The sequence below is a fragment of the Centropristis striata genome, chromosome 15 (assembly GCF_030273125.1).
Source record: "Centropristis striata isolate RG_2023a ecotype Rhode Island chromosome 15, C.striata_1.0, whole genome shotgun sequence".
Lineage (NCBI taxonomy): Eukaryota > Metazoa > Chordata > Actinopteri > Perciformes > Serranidae > Centropristis > Centropristis striata.
The window spans coordinates 13,673,175-13,694,941 of record NC_081531.1 but is presented as its reverse complement, the minus strand read 5'-3'; the positions used below and the strand labels follow the sequence as shown (position 1 = coordinate 13,694,941).

Genomic DNA, 21,767 nt, shown 5'->3' with positions numbered 1-21,767 from the left:
CTCTCTGTCTGTCAGTCTCCCTCTCTCTTGCATTTATATATTTTCCATAATCCCCTGGTCCCCAGGGAGTGATGAGGGGGCAGGGCAGGCTGCAAATGTTTTTTCCTTTTGTCTGCATTTATGTCTCTGTTTTTCCATTTGTCTCCCTCCCTCTGTCACTCCCTTTCACCAGAGCCTTCAGTCATCCGTCATTTCAACACATGCACTTTTTCTTAGAGGGTGTTGCTCTCAATCACCTGTCATTTCTTTCAATTCTCTGCACTATTAGCTATTCACTCAACATCTATTCAGTTACTCAATTTCACTTTTAGGCTTTTTTTCCCCAACCTCCGCTTATTATTGGGTAGATTTTAGAAACCACTGGTGCCATCTAATGCACATAGGTGACACACGTTCTGTCAAAGGTATCCAATATTATCATAATTGAATCTCCATGTTGACCTGTACATTGTGCCTGTAGGGATCACATTCATCACAAGTACTTCACCACTGTCTCGTTACAGTCATTGTTGTCTGCTGTTAATGGATCAGTGAGGACCGGGGCGATGTGATGATGTAATGCAGTGGTTCCCACTCCACTGTTCAGTCTGACACCCCCACAGCTGTGCTGATGACCACCCAACATGCTCCAAATATCTTCTCATGAATGCATTATAATATGCTTATTTAACACTAGTTATCGACAAATAAAAGTGGATAATGTCATAATATTTATTCATACATTTGAATCATCAAAGTATTGCTAAACGTGCATATTTCAACTGTACATCCATTAGGCTACTTTTAGCTTGGCTTTGACTATTTCAAATGTTTATTTCTTTCTTTCAGCTAATTATTTCAAATGTACTGTATATTTTAGCTAAGTATTTCAACCCTTGGTCTATTAGTTTTAGGTATTTTACCTGTTTGTTTTTTTGTTATTATTATAGCTACTTTTTGGTACTGTTTATCCATTACTTTTAGCTATTCCAACTGTTTATTTATTCCTTTCACCTACACTGTTGCCCATACAGTTGGAATACATTTTTACCTCTTTTAATTAAATAATTGTGACAATGTGATTTATTCTTGACAGATAAGTATATGTGTGCATATCTTCTCAAAACTGTATTAATCAGTCTTCATATCACAATGAAAATTAAATCACAATTAACTTTGCGTGTGGTTGATTGTGTCAGAAAACAAAATTATCCCAACTTTGGGTGACCATGTAATTACAGTCATGGAAAAACTGATTAGACCACCCTTGTTTTCTTCAATTAATTGTTCATTTTAATGCCTAGTACAACTAAAGGTACATATGTTTGGACAAATATAATGATAACAATAAAAATACCTCATACAAGTTTAATTTAAGAGCTATTATCTAGCCATTTTCCATGGTTTTCTTGATGATGATTTTGGTTATTATCAAGAAAACCATGGGAAATGGCTAGATATCAGCTATCAGAAATGTACCTTTAGTTGTACCAGGCATTAAAATGAACAAGAAATTGAAGAAAAAGGGTGGTCTAATCATTTTTTCCATAACTGTATTTCAAATGTATATTTTAGCAAATTATTTCAGCAGTAATTACTTTAAACTTACTGTTTTACCTGTTTATCTATTATTTTAACTACCTTTAGTAACTGTACTGATTAATTTAGCTTACTCTTTCATTAGTTTTATTGCTGTCTTTTGCAGCAGCCTGGTCCCATACAACATTACATTTCTATACAATGAAACAGCATTGTCAGCTAAGTTTAAGGGAAATATATTTTGACTAAGATTAGTTTTGTACATATCACAAATACGTTTCTGATCAAAGTGGATAACTTTGTGTAGAGAGGAGGTTGGGCTGGATGGATCAGTCAAACCAGATGGATTTTACTAAGGTCCTACAGGGTGGCAGCAGGTCTCTCAAAGTTGGAAAATACAGTCATGGAAAAATTAGACCATTGTTTTCTTCAATTTCTTGTTCATTTTAATGCCTGGTACAACTAAAGGTACACTGTAAAAAAAAATCTGTTTAATTTACGGTAAAATACCGGCAGCTGTGGTTGCCAGAACATCACCGTAAAAAATACAGTGAGTTAATGTTAATGCAAATATCAGCAAAAACTGTAATTTATACTGAATATTCCCATTACTTTTAGGATAATTGTTTCATCATGTTATTTACAGTAATTAAAAGTATCTACTACGGTGATGTACAATGTTAAATTTTACGACCTATTTCTGATGCAATTTGACAGTTTTTTACTGTAATTTCAACAAACATTTGTTACAGTGTACATTTGTTTGTAAAAATATGATAACAACAAAAATAGATCATAATAGTTTAATTTAAGAGCTGATATCTAGCCATTTTCCATGGTTTTCTTGATAATAACCAAAATCATCATCAAGAAGTGAATAAAAAATTAACAAGCAGTTAAAGAAAACAAGGGTCTAATAATATTCTCCATGACTGTAGATCTTTTAACATTCTTTGGTATGTAGGTCCCTGCATACACATTTGTCTTGGCTGTTGTCAGATTTTATTTAACTTAGACACTTTATCAGTGTATGTTGATATTCAATAATTACTTTAATCAATGGAAATTAATTAATGCTAAAGTGAAAACAAAATCTCTACAGACTGACTGAAATGCTGCATGTGTCATTCTGGAGACATGTAACATTGCTGATTTATGTAAAGCAATACATGACTGTATATAACAGCAATATGTTAAAATAACTGGCAATGTGGTTGGATCATCTGGCTCGTGTGTACAGCACATACGGCTGATGGTTTGTCATAAAAAATACGGTGTGAAAAGTACAATCTGGGTTACAGCACATAGGAGTGAATGGATATTCTGCGATCTGGGTTAGTGTGTTAGCCATCCAGTGGTTAAGCAGAGGTTGCTGGTCTATTTTGGTGTACTGTGTTGTCAGTTGACAGGGGTTCCCTGCAGTCTGGTCAAACTGTAGCTGTGGGATGTTATTTAATTTGTGTCGTACCGAAAGAAATTCAGGTTGTTAAACCAGCAAAGCCATCAAATAACAGTTAAAGAGAACCTCTGTCTCACAGTGTGCATATCAGTCATATAGTTATATAAACTGCAGTTAGACGTCACGGGGGCTAAATGCTGCCAGACAGCCCTGGGCTGAGAGCTGTTGGCTCCAACTTGAGCCAGTGGTTCAGAAGTTATAAGCACCACGAGTGTGTCTGGACCAAACCTTTGGAAGAAGTCCAAGAGGGTTAGTCCTCTGGCCCTCAGACTCCTGAGTTTTCTCTCATTAAAACTATCTGACTTGATGAAGTTTCAAATTCGACTCTGGTTTAGAAATGTGTTTGCCAGAGCCTGTTAGATGGAGACCAAACAATCCAGACTTGCTAGTCCCATCATGGCTGCTACTGTCACTATAAAATATGCTTTTGGTGTGTAGAAATATGGGCCTTTTCCACTCTACATTATTTACATTGTCTATAAAAAGTGCTCAAGCTCACTTGGAGTTTTTCCATGTTTTATTGTTGGAAATATGAATGATTGAAGGTATACTATACAGGGTTTTCTAAAAACAATGTATAGACTCATACAAAAATCATACTGCTGTGCAGTTATAATTATAAAATAATAAAGTTCTAGATGTACTTTATAATGGGTTGAGGTTATACATGAATATTTAGAGATGAAAGGTGTTTTAAAAGTGCAGCTCAAACATTTTACTTATTGATGGAAGATGAAAGGTTGGTTTTAGATATCTTAAAATAGCCAGTTGTAATATCATAACCATATGTTTTGTGTTACGGTTATTTGCATTTACTTGTAAGATTCTGCACTAACTGGAAATGAATATGCCTTTTTGTTAAATAATAATAATGATTTAAAGAAAAAATAATTGTAATTTATCTATGGTGATCTATTGGTAACATGATTGATCAATGGAAGCGACCTCTGACTCCCCCTGATAAAGACATGATAGCCCAAAGGTAAATATTGATCACTGATTTCATTACATGGATGAAGCAGGCTCAGTGGAGTGCTTCATGCTATACGTGCGATAACGAAGAGTAGTGTTGGTTGGTTGGTTACACAGTTGCTTACACGGTTGCTGTTGTCTCATTTTTGGCTTTAGGCTGCCCACTAGTGGTGATAATAAGTGACTACAGCTCCTGGTGTACTCACTGCAAAGACATAAAACCTCAAAAGATTTTAACTTTGTTTATTTATAATTCAGGAATGTGAAACTGTTAATGATTACTTCATTTTTATATTCAAAGGATAAGGAGGGCTCTTTAAATGTACCATTTATGTGAAAGAAAAAGCTAAATGATGAAGAAAATCAAAGAAGCAGGGAAATGGCAATGCAAATAGGGGGGAAATAATCCCCCTTAAAGGTCGGTATTATTAATTAAATTCATGAATCCAGATATTTATTTCTCTCTGTTTAGAATACATCTTTAAATTAAAGCTTTAAACTCCATTATTTATTTAAGAATTCATACAAACTTGTTGCCTGTTTTATTTTTTGCAAATCCCTTTTTAATTTCAACTATGTATTTGCTGCATTAACATTTTATTTGCAAATTCCTCTTTTTTATTGCTCACTCAAATATAAAATAATTGATTTCTTTGTAATTTAGTCAATTAATTTAGATTAATTAATTAATTTGTAAGCAATTTAAAAACCCATTTTATTGTACAATAAATTATTAATTAAATGCTTTATTACTATTTCTGTTACATTTGTGGCCCTGCATAGTAACACATGAAATGTGTGATTAAAAGTATTAAATTAAATGTTACTGCCTGCCACTGATCACAGCCTTCAAGCCAATTATGCAAATCTCAAAATAATGATAAAGTTCATAGAAATGTGATTATTATCATGTATCTTTTATAAGTCTCACATTATTCTGGTGTGTCCACTGCTACATCACTGCAAAAAAAAACTTGCTAGTTTAACACAGTAAGCATCCAAAATACATATACTGCAGCATATAATTATTTTACTAAAAATCAATTTTACAGTTTGATTTTTGCCTTCCAAGCTATTCTGACTGTTACCGCCTTAACAGCAACGAGGTCTGGCACTGTAATTCATTTAACACATCTGGATTCCAGGAACATTTTAATTGGTTTATTAGTTGAAATGAAGACTGACAGATTTTAAATTGTCCACAAGATGGCAACATGTGAGCAGCAGAGGCAGCAACAGATGGTCACGTTAGGTTTCAAAACAGCGGGACTGATTTACAAATGACTCACTCTTAAAGAAGATTTCTAAAATCCTCCAGTGGTTTTGTTCTGCACATGTAGGCTTTGAGGCATTAAAGTTAACTCATTTGATGGAGCGAGCATCCTTTACTGATCATTCAGATGAATAACCGTCATTCAACTGTCGTTTAAAAAAAACAACTAATAATGTTTAAGGTATTTTGTTTATTTGTATGTTTACTTTATACTTAAAAAAATTGTCAATGACTACATCAACCTGCCACACAGGTTTCAAAACCAAACATCACAGAATGAAACAATACAGTCAACTAATAAAGTTGACTATACTATAAAGCATCATACTGCACAGTGATATAGTATATTCTCTCGTTTATCAGCACCAATGACACATAGGTCAGACAGGTTAAACCTCCTGTTATGTTCGTTTTTCAGGAAGAGAAATAACCCGGGGCAAGTTGAATTATCCAGAAGTGTCAGAAACTAAAAAATCTTTACCTCTCACAGATCAGGTTCAACGAGGATAATTCAGGATTTTTTCATAAAAAAATGCATATTAAAACTTTTTTATGTACATTATAAAGACCTACATATAAAATACTGTGCTTTAACATGAGAAAGATTTATTTTATTTTATTTTACAATTTTATATATTTTTTTAAATGAAAAAACACTTTCAACTTATTTTTTTCTTTTAGGTTTTTAAACTTGGGTAGATTTGACCCGCAACATAAGAGGAGGGTTAAAAGCCTACCTATTACTTACAGATGAGCACAATAATTCCAAGAATAAAATACATGCCATTATAGTTTGTTAAAGTGAATTAATGAAGATGCACCCTAATGCATAAATTAGACATCAATAATTGCCTATTTTTATGTGTGAGCCATGATGAAGATACAGAAAAATGGAAATGCATGGTAAAAAAAATAGCATATTGTCAATATTTAAGAGACCCCCAAAACATAAAAGAATCATGTTTCCAGAGGAGCTCATGTCTTTAGTCAACCCTCAACGTGCTCTAGTTGTAAAGGATATTACCAAGTTATTGCTGTGGCTGGTTGTGTGTTTGGTCCCTACAGATGTGATGTGTGCAGAATAGAAACCATGCAGCGGAGCCTCAACTGGGCAAGGGGGAGACTCTCATCAATGAGGCAGCCGCAGATGTGCTCCTTCAGCAAACTGCAGAATATATCCAGGAGGTTGAAACAGCTCGTCAGCATGTGCAACTAGGTAAACCTTGGTCCACCGTGAGATTTCCTTGTATGCCTTTTGGGGAGCTGGGGACAAGGTGGGTGGTGGATGAAGTTGTTAAGCAGCCTTCTGATCTGTTAACCGTCAAACACTTTTGTTTTTCGGTTCTCGGATGATTACCTTTATCATTGATCAGTCTGCCAAAATTCTCTCAATTGATCTATTAATATATTGGTCTCCAAATGCCAGAAAACTGTGCATCAAAGCCTCCCACAGCCCAAGGCGATGTCTTCAAGTGTCCTGCCCCGCCTGTCCAAAAACCGAAGACACTCATCTCAACATGAAATAAAACAAAGAGTAGGAAACTTTACACTTGAGAAACCGAGAACAGCATCCTCTGCCATCCAAGCATGAAAGAGAGAGAAAAAAGATGAATCCATCACCACAGTAGTCTCCAACCCCTCTGTTGACTAGCCAAACATTCAATCGACCAATTGCTGCAGCTCTACAGGAACATCTAAAAAAATTTGAATATCGTGAAAAAGTTCAATATTTTTTTGTCAGTTATTTCATAAAGTGAAACTTGTATATTATATAGATTCATTACACATAATATATTTAATATATAAATATTTCAAGCCTGTATTTCTTGTAATTTTGATGATTATGACTTACAGATAATGATTAAATTATTCTCAACTGTTATACCAAATACAGCTGTAAGCAGTTGTGGTCTAGTTTATTTTGTGAGTTTATTGTTATTCAATTATGTATCTTGTATAGCATTGGATTTTTTGTTGTGATTCAGTTATGTAAAGCACTTTGGTCAACCTTGGTTGTATATAAAGTGCTCTATAAATAAAAGTGACCTTGACCTTGACCTTGACCTTGACCTAGAGTTATCAAGCTGAGGGCAGAGCAGAATGCATTCACTAGATTGGCTGGAGAGTAAGATCACAGGTCACAGACTCCATCTGACCCACAATATATGTCAACAAGCTTTACTTGAAAAACCCTATGCAAAACCTTCAATTGTATTAGCCAGTGTAGCACATGAAGCTAAAGAATTGAGTCTCTTCAATGCTTTTGCTCAATGTTCCGCAGTTAGATCGGTATGCATATCATCCTCGCATCTATTTTTTTTACTCCAAAAAGATCTCAAATCAAAAGGTTTCTGCAGTCAGGCTGAAAAAACCCCAACATATTTTCATGTGTTGTTGACAGAAGCGTTGCATAACGTCTTTCTGGTCACATTTCCCGTTGCATTAATTTCTCCTTATATGGTTTGCTTCTGTATAATGCAGCTGTCTCATTCACTCCTCCCCGCCAACCACGTCCTGTTTCTGCTCACACTGACAACCAAATTTGACACCCATTGGTCAGAAGATTATCTCAGATACACCTGAAAGGAGGAGATTTTACAATTTTGAAATGAACCAGCCATACACCTTGTTTTCTTTACTTCTGTTTATATTTAAGAATCTTTTGAAATTATTTCACATCCAAGAATACTGCCTGCAAGAGGAAGTAAAAGTCCTCCATTCAAAACCTCTTCCAAATTTTTTGTTTCTGTTGCTTAGTTCCTCTGTGCTTTCTCCCTCAATTTCTCTAGAATTGTTGGTTTCAGATTCTCTCTTTATGCAACCGGTGTTTAGTCGGTGAAAACTCACCAGTTTGGGGCAGAAGTGAAGAAACGCAAAAGGAGAAATGAAAGTTGAAATTTTCTCCACTCTAGTGACTCAACTTCCGTTAAGCGCAGGAGACATCCTGCAGATCAACAACAGACTGCACGTCCCTCTGCATTCAAAGTATCACAACATCTGAAACACTATTCAAAGTATCACCTTCATGCAAACACACATGGATGAAACATTATCACTTAAACAGTGTAGTAAAAGGTCATAAAAATAAGCTGATTGAGTTTACAGACAGAAACCTAAACTCTGTGGTCAAATTTTCATCTTTTTCATGCTGTTGAGCAAATAACCTGTCACTGTTTGTTTATTATCAAATACGAAACAGCTGCATTGCATTCTGGGCTATGAGCTCGTACAGCATCTAAAAATAGAAAGGGAAATCTCAAATATGAAAACTAAAATCCAACCAGAATTGTTCTGGCAGCCTGCCAACAGGCCCGGACAACTCTTTCTTTCAGAGGCTGTGGGTTTCAACACTATAGTGAAGATATCTTATGGAATGTATAATTGTAGTAAATGCAAAAGTGTAAACAAGTTGTGGATAAAAATACGTCATCAGGGGAGGCTTTTAACTGATTTGCATGCTGCACATGAAAGTGTCTTTTATGAGAAGGATGTAACACTTTACATGCTTGTTACTGCTTTCATTCACACAACTATATCAGAATTTTCCCCTGAAATGTTAGATCTTGAGGTGGGAAATTGGCGGGACAGATTTCACTGAAATCGATCCCTGCTTCTATTCACACATGACCCCATGAAATCCCCAGGAAATGTTGCTGAACTTTTTAAGGATAAATTGCACGTGTAAATGGGGCTAAAGTACAGCTTCACAGAGCTGCTAGCATGACTGAAGACTCTTAGTGTGATTATTTACTACTATTACCATATTTACTGCTCTCTCATTTATATATTAATGCTACATATATCCGGTCATCATTTTTCATTTCCACCGGGGCAACTCTGATTGGTTACTGTGGTGTGTCACCATAAATCAAATGGTATTAATCTACATAAAGCTGCAGCAGAAGAACAGAGAAATGATCAACATGTGACAGAACATGAGCTGGTCTCTCTCTCTCTCTCTCTATCTCTCTCACTATGTGTCTGTAGTGACTCTGCTTCTATATTTAACCTGCAGGCCTGCTCTCTCTCTCTCTCTCTCTCTCACACACATACTCGACATAAAGGAGGCAGCTGAGAGACGACGAGCAGGATGGAGGTAAAACTTCTTATGTTTCTCTGCTGCTGCTGCTACTGCTACTACTCAGTTTACATGTGTGTGTTTTGGTTCTGTGTGTTTTTGTTCTGTGTGCTTTCTGGTTGACTCAAAGTGGAGTTTGGGAAACAAAAAACAGGATTAAAAAGTTTAAACTGAAGCTGCCGTAAACGGTTATCACTCTCACTAGACTTCTACTGACATTTTTGCTCATTTATTACATTTTTGTTTACGTGATATAATAATAAATAAATCTTCAGACTAGTTTTGATAATATAAGACACAAATTGGTAGTTATGCAGAGTGTGGTGACAACTCTGGCAAATCAGCTTTGCGTCAGATTTCATCAGTGGTTGTTTGAGGTGTGAAGTCAGATCATTCAGTCTCTCTATTGCAGTTGTATTTATGCATTAATGCTGGAGATTTTCAAATCAAATTAATTGCAACACTTTTTCTGCAGCGTGAAAGTGCAGAGCCAGTTTTTTTAAATTAAATATTAATATTACACAACTTTTTTTTCACTCATAAGCAAGTAAACATTTCAGTGTGTTGATGAGGTATCAGATTTGTCAGAATATTGTGTTTCCATATTTTAAAATCCACACCAACTCCTTTGAAAGCCGAATGTCGGAGCTTTCCAACGGCACTTTAAACGCACCACATATTTGTGGATCAGAGGGCATTTGGGCTGTGATAAACATGTCAGACATCCATAGATAAAACGCAAATGATCCCAGACATGAAACTTGATTCACAGATGCAAAACACACATCAGTGAACTTAATGACTGTAAGATCACAACTTATATTTTATTTGTTAAGTTTAAAAACATGTTGATGCAAGAAATTTAGAAATTTGCGGGACTTATTTTGATGTGTGAGATCTGTGTTATTTATCTGGAGTTTTATTAAAGTAAAATAACTGATAGACCAACATGCTTCACGTGTGTTTGTGTATTCACTGGCCTGGAGGTTACTACAGGTCACTGACAGCACATTCATTAAAGTCAGTGGTTTAGTGATGTATACAGTCATGGAAAAAATATTAAATCATTTCTTGTTCACTTAAATGCTTGGTACAACTAAAGGTGCAAGTGTTTGGACAAATATAGACATTTCCCATGGTTTTCTTGATAATGATTTTGGTTAACTTATTATCAAGAAAACCATGTTAAATGTCTAGATATCTGCTCTTAAATTAAACTCTTATGAGCTATTCTTGTTGTTATCAATACATTTGTCAAACAACTGTACCTTTAATTGTACCAGGGATTGAAATGAACAAGAAAATGAAGAAAACAAGGGTGGTCTAATCATTTTTTCATGACTGTATATATATGTATATAGTAAGTCCCCAGACCCCCTAAAAATTGCACAGTGTTTTGAGTTGAGAGCTTCTAATGGCATTGCAGGAATCCAAAACGCCTGTACAAAAAAACCAATCAGTTCCAAGGAACCACTTTTGATTATCATATTGTGTAGAATATTATATCCATACATTAGATTATGGTACCTTTTAGCTTGATTTTCCTTTTACGCCAGAATTTAAAATTGTGAAATTGTGTTTACTGTGTGAGTTAATTTAACAGTACGTTGATTTCATAACAGCTGAACTTCTGCTTACAACTTTTTTGGTGTCATTCTCCAATTCTTGGGCTTTTGCCAGAGTATTTTTACACAGCACAACACCTGCTATCATGTAGTGTTTAGGTGGCATTACCTATGCAAATTATCTATTTTAATCCAGTTGAATTCATCATTAAACACGCCTGGGCAAGAGCAGATTTGGATTGATAAACATTTGGCGCATCCAGAGTTTTTTTTTCCTCTCAACTGAAAACTAAGAAAATATAAGAGAAACTTATGAGAATGCTGCTGCCTGAGGCCCATTATGTCAGTTTGTCACTGCTTGTTGATACACCAGCTCTATTATTTAAATGAAGACCAGGAGATTTGTGTGAAAGCTCTGAAAAGTAAGCAAGCAAAGTGGGAGTTCACCTGTAGGTGTGGAGGGACTCATCATCACTAGTGTGTCAAACATAGACTGTGTCAAACATAGACTGTATAAATAGGTGTCAAAGCCTCATATGAGCTGTAGTTGAAGAGAAAAAACTGATTATTATTTCACTGATTATTGATTAGAATAAATAAAAACAACCTAACAGCCACTGATCTGACAACATCCTGCAATAATGGAAAGTAAAAATGGTCATAAATATGATGTCATTTTATATTAAATAGTGTAAACAAGAACTATTCCTAAATATAATTTGAATGAACACACACACACACACAGAAAGAGGAAGTGGTTCAACGGTTGTTTTTGAACAGTTTCTGCCTTCAGTACAGAGGTCGACTACACACTGTGGAAAGAGTGAGTGCAACTCTGTGTGTGTGTGTGTGTGTGTGTGTGTGTGTGTGTGTGTGTGTGTGTGTGTGTGTGTGTTTGTGTGTCCCAGGCGATGTGATTTCATTATCTGTTGAATGTCAGCAATGTGAGACCTTCAGCCGAAATGGACATGGATCAACCCCACGTCAACAGCTGTGTGTGTGTGTGTGTGTGTGTGTGTGTGTGTGTGTGTGTGTGTGTGTGTGTGTTTCCTATCCTTTATTAGATTTGTACAGTCCTCATGTTGGGATTGATCCAACAGTGTTGGACTGCTGTTGGTATTTTCTGCATCTTTTTTACATGTTACAGTTTCTTTGAGGGGAAGCCAGTGAGGGACCCTGTCTACCCATTAACCCATCTATAAGCTGTATAAGATGGCAGCTGTAGCATTCAGAGTAGTAGTAGTAGTAGTAGTAGTACAAGAAGTTGATTCTAAAAACAGTTGAGACACTGTCAAAATGGTAAATAAAACAGAGTGCGACCAATTATTAATCCTATAAATATTCAGTTGAAAACAAAAGACGATATATTTAATGTTCAAACTGATAAACATTAATGCTGACTGTAAATACACACACATTCTGAATTTGATGCCTGCAACATGTTCCAAAAAATTGTCTCAAAGGCATGTTTACTACTGTGTAACATCTCCTTTTCTTATAAAAACACTAAATAAATGTTTAGGAACTAAGGACATTGGCATTATCTTTGTGGAAAAAGGCTGGAAAAGACATCTGGATGGCAGCATATGTTGCCTCAAAACCTGGATGTACCTTTCAGCAATAATGGTGCCTTCACAAATGCGTTATCCATGATGCCATGGCCACTAACATACCACCATACCATCACAGATGCTGAATTTTAAACTTCAGTCTGGATGGTCCTTTTCCTTTTTTAGCTGGAGGACAGGACATCCATGAATTCCAAAAACAATTTGAAATGTGGACTTTCAGACCACTGCACAATTTTTGCTTTTCATCAGTCCATCGCAGATGAGAAGTCAGCAGCGTTTCTGGATGTTATTGATACATGGATTTATCTTTGCATGGTAGAATATTAACTTGGATTTGTAGATGCAGTGACAGACCCAGATCTTACTAATGCATGTAGAGATTTCTCCAGGTTCTCTTGATCTCTTACTGATGTGGATGTACACATGGATTGTAGATGTTAAAATTCCTCAATTTCCTTAAAAAATTGTGCATTGGGAGACATTATTCTTGAACTGTTGTATTGGACATTCATTTTTTGACATATTGGTGACCCTCACTCCATCGTTGTATGTGAACAACTGAGCCTTTTGAGGATGCTCCTTTCAAACCCAATGATACTATCACCTGTTACCACTTAACCTGTTTACCTGTGAAATGTTACAAACTGGTGTTTGTTGTTGCCCCTGTCCCAACTTTTTTTTTTACATGTGTTGCTGGCATCAAATTCAGAATAAGCTTATTTTTGCAACAAAAAAAACATGAAGTAACTAAGGTAAAATATTAAATATATTGTCTGTTTTTGCATGTTTTCATCATAGCTGAAAATAACCTGATCCTAAATACGGTGCAAACATTACTTTACCAGGGTTCCCTATTTTACTGTCAATGGGATTCCTGAAAAGCTACTGAGCAGATCAGCAACCTCAGTCTAGCTAGCACTAAGGTTATGGAACAGATCTAGAAACAGAAATGTAAAGAGGAGACCTTGTGGTTTTAGCAGCATTAGAGCTAATTATAACAAACAGAAAGTCCTGAACTGATCAGGCCTGAGCTCTGCCTCTCTACACACCCTTCAGATCATAACGTGGTCATGTTAGAGGAAACAGGACAGAAAACTTGTGTGGCACGTTGTCATGTTGTCTGAGAGCTGTGTTTCTAATGAGCAGCTGCCTTCCTGATGATAACACTCACATTTCCTTCCTAACATGGTCACAGTGCTGCAGACACACAACCACACACAGGAAGTAACCTGTAGCACGGGGCGGGGCAGCCACCAGCAGTGGAAGCAATAGTAGTAGAGAAGAATAATAGCAGTAGGACTAGTAGTAAAAGGAGGAATCAGGAGCTGTAATAGTGAGATCCGATTTGGGTTTTTTTATGCTTTGTTTAAGTTAAGTTCAATTCAATAAACTTGATGAAATCGCTAGCAATTTAAGGGTGTTTTTTTATTTTTCCTGTCACATTTTATTTCATGTGGCATTTTTCACTGCAGTATATAAGTCCTGCACCTCTATGGAAGCAGTACAATCAAGGCTAGAAGTAAGGTGAACTAAAGAAATGTCTTTTGTGCCAATAATAGAAATAGTGTAAATATAAGACTTTATGCTTTTTTGATACAGACATTTTTGTATGTTAACACATTTTTACGGATTATGAAGGCTAAAAAAGCGGGAGGAGACTGGACTTTGTGACCCATTACTATTGCAAAATTCTGTGCTTTGTGAAGTTTTACCTTTTGGATCTTGGCTAATTTTCATGAATTGTGATTTATATAGCACTATGAATAAAATAGAGGAAAAAACAAAAAAATCTGAGAAATACAGAAATATGACGTTCAAACTAATTAGTCTATACAGTACTAGTTTAATAATTCCCCCTCTTCATATTCATCATATAGTTTATTTTCCTCTCTGTAGCCAAGCAATTGACTAATGCACTAATTATTTATGTGTTGGTTTCTGCGTTGAGCAGGTATTAGAAGTGTGACTGTGCAAGTGATTGTTGATAAAAAATGGTTCTAAAAATAAAATGTTCTTTGCAAATGCTGCAATAGGTTAGAGTTACACAATATTAGCTGCTTAAAAGACTATGTAAAACTACTATAAACTATGTGCCATCCATAATCTGACATTGATTACCAGATGCTAGTTTCACTTGTAAACACTTCGTATTAGTTGCATGAGGATTAATAGCAGGAGGAGTAGTAATAGCAGTTTATTTTTCTGTGTTGAATCTACTTGCAGATTGATGAACTTAACAGTTGCATCAAATCTTCAATGTTGTTCATGCACTTCATCATCAGTCTTGTTGGTATTTACCTTCCTTCCTTCCTTCCTTCCTTTCCTTAGGAGCAGGCGACATCCCGGCGATCTGTGGCTGAGCTTGCAGGAAAATTCAAAGGCTCGGCTCATCCACACGATGCTGCTGGGAATGAAACAGTGAGTTAATGTCTGTATATCAGCAAATACATTACACACATCAGAGCATAGGGATGTCCAGCAGGAGTGGAGCCCCTAACAGAGTTAGAGGGTGGTCGAGGGTCAGTTGACCTGTTGGTATAGTGCGTGAATTACTGGACTTGCCACCTAGGTAAAGTGCAAGGCCCCTTAACCAAAACCTCAAAAACTGTCTCAAAAGGACCACAAAGAGACAGAAATTTAGTGCAAAGAGACACAAAACAACCATGAAGGAACTCAATATGAGCACAAAGAAAATCAGAATGATCACAAAGGGACGAAAAATCATCAGAAAAAATTACACAAAATTACTGCAGAGAGACAAATGATGAGAAGGGGACTCGAAACCACTACAATGAGAGAAAAATCAATCTGAAAGGGATTTACACTCCTAGATTTAATAGTAATAATTGTTGTTTGTTTGTTTAGCAGGAGAAGCCTGTCAGACGACGACCCCCTCGCTCTCTTCAACTCACCAAACCCCACGGAGACGACCAGGAGGTGAGAGACATGACCATTGTTTTATAATCTGTCGTTGGCTAACCCTCTGAGACCCACAGGATCACCGGCGCTCCCAGTCAACATTCCTGTCTTTTAGAGGCTGTAGCGGACTATCATATCATGTTATCTTGTCGGGAAGAGGGCTAAAGGACATTCCAAATTTAGGCAAAGTTTTAGTGGGGGAAAAACAGACATGGTCCTATTGTCTCTGACCTCAACTTGATGTCACTGTATAACATGACCTGTTGTGACCTCTAGGATAAGCTACAGCCACATCAAACATGTTTATATGTGTGTGTGTGTGTGTGTGTGTGTGTGTGTGTGTGTGTGTGTGTGCGTGTGTGTGTGTGTGTGTGTGTGTGTGTGTGTGCGTGTGTGTGCGTGTGTGTGTCAGCAGCCTCCAGGTGTCACCTCTCCTCTACCTGCTAAAGCCAAGAGGAACTCTGCTCTGATTGAGAAGCTCCAGGTGAGTCTAAGTGTTTTCTGCTGCCCTCTACTGGTGTGGATAAAGAGCTGCACTCTGACATCTCTCTCTCTCTCTCTCTCCAGGCCAACTTGGCTCTCTCTCCTACGACCATGCTGCCCTCTCCAAAGAGTCCTGGCTTCAGGCTGCTGCCTCCCGCCTTCACGCCAACCCCCCCTGGTCCTGATCCAGTGTCCACAGTAACCACCTCGTCCACTGTGACCCCCACCAGCCCCGTCACCGCCGTCACTCCGTCAACTGAGGAAGAAGGACCCTCCTCCTTTGAAACCCCTCCCACTGCGGCAGAAGGATCCATCCTGTCAAACAGCAGCATCAAGGTCAGTCACAGAGTTAAAGGGTTATTCCCCTCTGCTCCTCATCACACTGTATAATATAGTTTATCTTATTCTATTTTAATTTATTTTATCTTATTCTATTGTACTGTTCTATTCTTTACTTCATCTCTTTTTATTGTGTTTTTATTGGGTTATCTATTTATTGTTGTGCAGCACTTTGGAAACATTGTGTTTGCTTAAATTGTGCTATATAAATAAAGATTGGATTGGATTGGATGTGATGTATATTTGGGCCTATGTAGGAGGGTGGGAGGCCTTTATCACCTTTTATTATTGTCACGTTGTTTTATGGAAAAATTTCAATGTTGTTTTTTAATGGAAGGTTGCTGTGCTTGTGGTCTCGGAAAATGAGGGTTTGGTTATGAGGCTAATTGTTGTCTTATTTTCTCTTATGTCATTCCCTCCAGTTTTGTACAACCCCAATGCCAATAAAAAAGTTGGGACATCGTGTAAAACATAAATAAGAGCATTCTTCCAAGTCATGTGGTGGATGAGGTTAATCTCAGACATGTCACTATTTGATTTATTGCTATGAAAAAACTTTACTGTGAATCTCGAACAGTTTATTATTACCAACAACTAGGGATTTAAACTTGGATGCAAACTCAGACTGTATAAATGAGATGGACCTAGCCACTGTCACAGATTGGTTTGTGGACTATTGAAGCCTTGATTTTGGTATTTTGGCCATCGCCATCTTTTTTGAAGTCAGAAGTGACCATATCTGGAAGAGAGAGTAGCTGGGGAGGAACACTAAGCTAAATGCTTTAAAGTTACCAGTAGGGCTATCTTGGTTAGCTAGATGCATGTGTAATTTATGTTAATTGTGATATTACAGTGAGACTTCTGGTCCAGGTCTTGCCTAATGTTTCCCACTGCATAATTTTTGAAAAATGCATAAAAGTTTGATTTGTTTATCGTCTATTTTACTCTAAATGGGACCATAATTTACAAAAGGAACATCAAGCTGTTTCGAAGGAGATTGAAACTTGGGACTGAGAACAGAAACTCTTCTTTACTAATGTTTACTAAGGTAATAAATCAAGTGAAGGTCGGCTTATTTTCTCATAGACTGATATACAATTGGACTTTCTTGTTGCAACCAGTGGAATCGCCCCCCTGCTGGCCATCAGAAAGAATGCAGGTTTAGGGCACTTCCATATTGGCTTCGCGTTTCAGACCCAGACTAGCTGCTTGGTCTTTACACATTTCTACCAATCCAAAAGTGTCTAAAGGTAAAGATGGTAATGTGATCATGTCCAGATTTATGAGTTGAGGGGAATACTCTAAATGCAGTGACCTCACCTGTGCGTCTCTTCTCCCACTGGTCCTTCTCTAGGGAAGAGCTCGCCACTCACTACGGCGGCGTCCTCCTTCCCGCCGCAACAGGAAGTCGAGCAGTGGAGACGAAGTTGGCGCTGCCATCGAGGGAGTAGATGCATCTCTGAGCTCCCCAACTGATCCAGAGGAAAAAACGACAGGAGAAGGAGGCGAGAAGGAGGCAGGAGAAGAGGTTTGCAAGAAGGAAAGTGAAATAGACGAGTCGGAGGACAAAACTTTAACGTGTCCTGAGAAAAACGAATCCCACCAGGAAGATGAGTCAAAGATCAGTGTTGAGAACAGAGAAGAAGATGAGGAGAAGAAGGAGGGATCTGTGGGAGGAGATGAAGGAGATAGAGCTACATCAGGAAGAAAGGAGGAGGAGGAGGAGAAGGAGAAAAACGCTGAAAAGCAGAAAGAAGATTTGACTGAAGGAGCGACAAACACAGACAGCAAAGAAGAAGAAAATACTGAGGTGATTCCTGAGTCAAATTTTTAAAGCTTGATGATGTTTTAGTAGCTTAAGAAGCCTTCCTGTTTTCTGGTTTGAGTCATGTCATACTCACGACTCAGCACACATATTTCACATTAAAAGCCTTCCAGCTCCTGTGAAGGGTTTGGTTCAGAGATTCAGTCATTGTAGCTTGGACTTCGATTCACTGTTTCGAATGACTTGTCCGTGTATTAACTTATTAAATATAAAATTTTAAAAATTTAAATCTACAGTCATGGAAAAAATGTATTAGATTATTTATTAGACCACCTTTGTTTTCTTAATTTTCTTGTTAATTTTAATGCCTGGTACAACTAAAGGTACATTTGTTTGGACAAATATAATGATAACAACAAAAATAGCTCATAAGAGTTTAATTTAAGAGCTTATCTAGCCATTTTCCATGGAAGAAAACAAGGGTGGTCTAATAAGTTTTTCCATGACTGTATCTGTGTAACTTTTGGCTCATCAATGGTTTCTGACAGATTACAACATCAAATTGTGTGAATTAAAAGACTCATTCTGCATGTGCTGATGTTAGCCAACAATAGCCAGATACAATCTGTTCTCTAACAACTCTGTGACCTAACGTTAGCCTGATAACAACTGATATCACTAATCAAATCAATCTGCTGCAGATGGAGCTTGACTCAGTGACAGCAATGGTGGTGAACTGTAATATTAGGGATTGTGTGTTTAAAATGTGGTGATATTTCAATGATGTGATCACTGTTAGTTTCTGCTGAAAACAAGGGGACAAAATTATCAGTTACTGTAAGTTAAAGCATCTTCTTTTTCTTACAGGAGACGACTAGTTAGAGTTCAGCCTGATGATCAATGAGATGTCCGGCCGAGTCGGAGCCCTGCAGCCATCATGAGCCCCTGGGGGGCTGGGAGGGAGACCCTGCAGCAGAGAGGCCTGGAGGGAAAGGCCCGTCTGAAAGTCTGGACAACATGCAGACAAATATTTATTAAACTTTGTCAAAGCGGTGTGTTTTATCCGATTTGGTGGAGATGAAGTGAGAAAACCATCTTATATCTCATGAGTTTAACTTGTAAAGAGTCTCTGATGTAAATTAGGAAGTTAACTGAAGGTCCAGCATTAATTCAGTATGAAATGCAGCTTGACAAGAAAACTCCTGGAAACGATTGATGTGAATTTGTTTTTGCTAATCCTCAATTTGAAGCCTTTTTACACTGCATTGCCTTTTTTTTATAATGTGAATTTGATTGTTTTCACTCTTATGTTCAGTGCCTCCAGATTTGTGACTGATGATGATGATGATGATGATGATAATGATGATGATGAGTGATTTGTCTGTACGTCTATTCTGAGTTGTGCAACATTATGTATTGTCAAAATATCATGCTTGTCTTGAAATTATTTTGCTTGTGGGTTCACTCAGTCACCACTGTCAGAGGGAAACCCTGAATCCTTATTCCAAACTTTCATAGAATACTACGTTTTAACAACCAGCCATGTTTTATAACTGTACGAAGATACAGCAGGTACAGAAACTCTAAATTCTGTAGTAAAGTTTTTAAGGAATTAAAATTCATATTTTTCGCTACATCAATGCTTATGTGCTCTTTCATGTTTTGTTTTGTGTGTGTGTGTGTGTGGGGGGGGGGGGGGGGGGGAATAATGTTTTGTCGTAACATCTTAATCAGAAACATAACAAATGAAGTAGACTGAAACATACAAAATTTACCTCTGAAATGTAGTGGGGAAGATGTATATTGTAGCATAAAAAAGAAAAACTCCAAGCAACAGAGAAAACACCACAAACTGGCTTAAAGTAACCCCAACAAAGAGATTCAATACAACTACAAAGAGGCTTTAAACAATGACAAAAGACCCCAATGACCACAAAAAGTTTTTTTTAAAAACAGACTCCTCTTTTGGAGGAGGAATTTAACTTCACATTATAAATGAGACACCTGAGACAAAAAGTGAGTGAGTGAGTGTTCGTAGTGTAGTAACTCTACTTACAGGATATTCCACAGCTGGCAGCTCTCCACACGACTCTGACGCTTAATCCAATGAGGACTTGTACTTGGAAAAGACAAGTCTGACAGGAGAAAACAAGAGAGAAGGAAAGCTGGCTGCTGCTCGCTGTGTTTAAATCTTGTTCTGGATAATCTGTTTGATCCTTTGATACACTCAGATCCAGTCTCACTGCTGCCCGAAATAAAACCGATCAACGAAAACAACCTGGAGGTATGCTGGGAAAATATGTGTATATAACAGGTGTTCAAGCCTCCGGCAGTAACACGAGAGTCAGCTGTTTGTATACTGTGATGGAGACAAAGATATTATTATTTATCATTATCACTGAAGAGTCACCATGCTGAAAAATAACTTCAAATGACTCAAAGGTCTTTTTGATGCTAATAATCAGAAAATAAGGCCTTGTGTTGAGTCTTGGAAACATGAAATGGAAGCGAGTTCAGATTGTCAAAAAGTACTGTACTTATCATAACATATCTTTATTTCTAAATAAATAAATATATATATACATAAAAATTAGTTGAGTGAAATGTTTCAAGCATTCTTTTTAAATGAGAGAAATCTGTCATTTTAAACGGCCTGGGTACGTAACCAGTCAATCAGGTCATATCCGCAAATGCATCACCATTGAGGTTGTCTGCCCGAAGCTGTCTTAGGTTTTAAGGTACATCTTTCTGATATATTTTATTAGATCTTGGTAATTTCTAAATCTATATTTTGAAGGATCATAGTCATCGTAGTATGGATTATGAGTTAGGAGAGAAACAAGTCGAGAAAACGCTGAACAAAGCTTGCAGCCCCTCACCAACAAGCCAAACAACACTGGAGAAACACTGGTTTATTAACATGAAACTGCTGTTTAAATTTAAGAGACCCCTAGTGGCAGAAAATTATGCTTTACATGTTTAAACACAATTTTGAGGTCTTTGTACTTGAGCATTTTTCTTTCCATGCTACTTTGTTCTCTACTGCATTACACTGCAGAATTAAACTACCCAACAGTTTATGTAAGTTGAGCTGAAATCATTATTTAATTGACAAAAAATCAATGTAAATTACATTTTTAGCCATTTTTCATGGAAAAACCTTTCATGGGTTTCCTTTTGATAATGTTAATTGACAAAGTAGTAATAATGTTAAGGTTTAAACAAAACAAACATTGTTTTGGTGTCACTTTGAGCTCTGTGTAATTATGATTTCACTGTTTTCACTATTTTTATAAACCAAACAATCAACTGATTAATGGAGAAAATAATCAGCAAATTAATCCATGATTATTAGTTCAGAGTGAGCTCAACATAAACCAAATACAACATTAAAATCCTGCTGTTATATGAATCCATGACTAATAATACTGTAATTATATCTTATATAACAGTATGATAGTCAACGCCTGGAACATTTTTATATTTTTAAGAGTTTATGACAATTTCCTGATTATACTTACATACTTGTACTGCAGTAACATTTTCAATGCAGAACTTTAATTTCCATTTTCAATTATCCTAAACTGTATATCCAAACTCAGGTTGCGGGAGCCGATCCCAGCCGACATTGGGCAAGGGTACACCCTGGACAGGTCACCAGATAGTCACAGGTCAGACACATAGAGACAGACAACCATTCACGCTCTCATTCACTCCTACGGGCAATTAGAATCAAGAACTTTAACATGACTGAGTATTTTTGGTATTACTACTTTTACTTACGTAAAGTCTCTAAATACTTCCTCCACCTTCCTTCAACCGGAC

The 21,767-nt window shown here is 36.9% G+C and overlaps 1 protein-coding gene across 2 annotated transcripts; it reads left to right on the top strand.

The window, feature by feature from the left end:
- Window positions 1-9,179: 9,179 nt before the first annotated feature.
- dub (duboraya) lies at window positions 9,180-19,578 on the top strand. 2 transcript variants are annotated; one of them, XM_059351761.1, is made up of 7 exons: window positions 9,180-9,318; window positions 14,765-14,854; window positions 15,302-15,373; window positions 15,771-15,839; window positions 15,923-16,174; window positions 17,532-17,987; window positions 18,810-19,578. In XM_059351761.1, exons 1-7 carry the CDS (start codon window positions 9,313-9,315, stop codon window positions 18,822-18,824), a joined length of 960 nt encoding a protein of 319 aa, XP_059207744.1. In that variant the 5' UTR covers window positions 9,180-9,312; the 3' UTR covers window positions 18,825-19,578. The 2 variants fall into 2 exon arrangements, with proteins under 2 accessions (XP_059207744.1, XP_059207743.1); XM_059351760.1 differs by having other exon boundaries at window positions 15,768-15,839.
- Window positions 19,579-21,767: the final 2,189 nt, after the last annotated feature.

What these genes read in the sequence shown, in the direction of transcription:
- dub (XM_059351760.1), top strand. An exon ending in CCCACGGAGACGACCAGGAG is followed by an intron (nt 15,374 to 15,767) that starts GTGAGAGACATG and finishes TGTGTGTGTCAG; the next exon opens with CAGCCTCCAGGTGTCACCTC. An exon ending in TGTCAAACAGCAGCATCAAG is followed by an intron (nt 16,175 to 17,531) that starts GTCAGTCACAGA and finishes GTCCTTCTCTAG; the next exon opens with GGAAGAGCTCGCCACTCACT.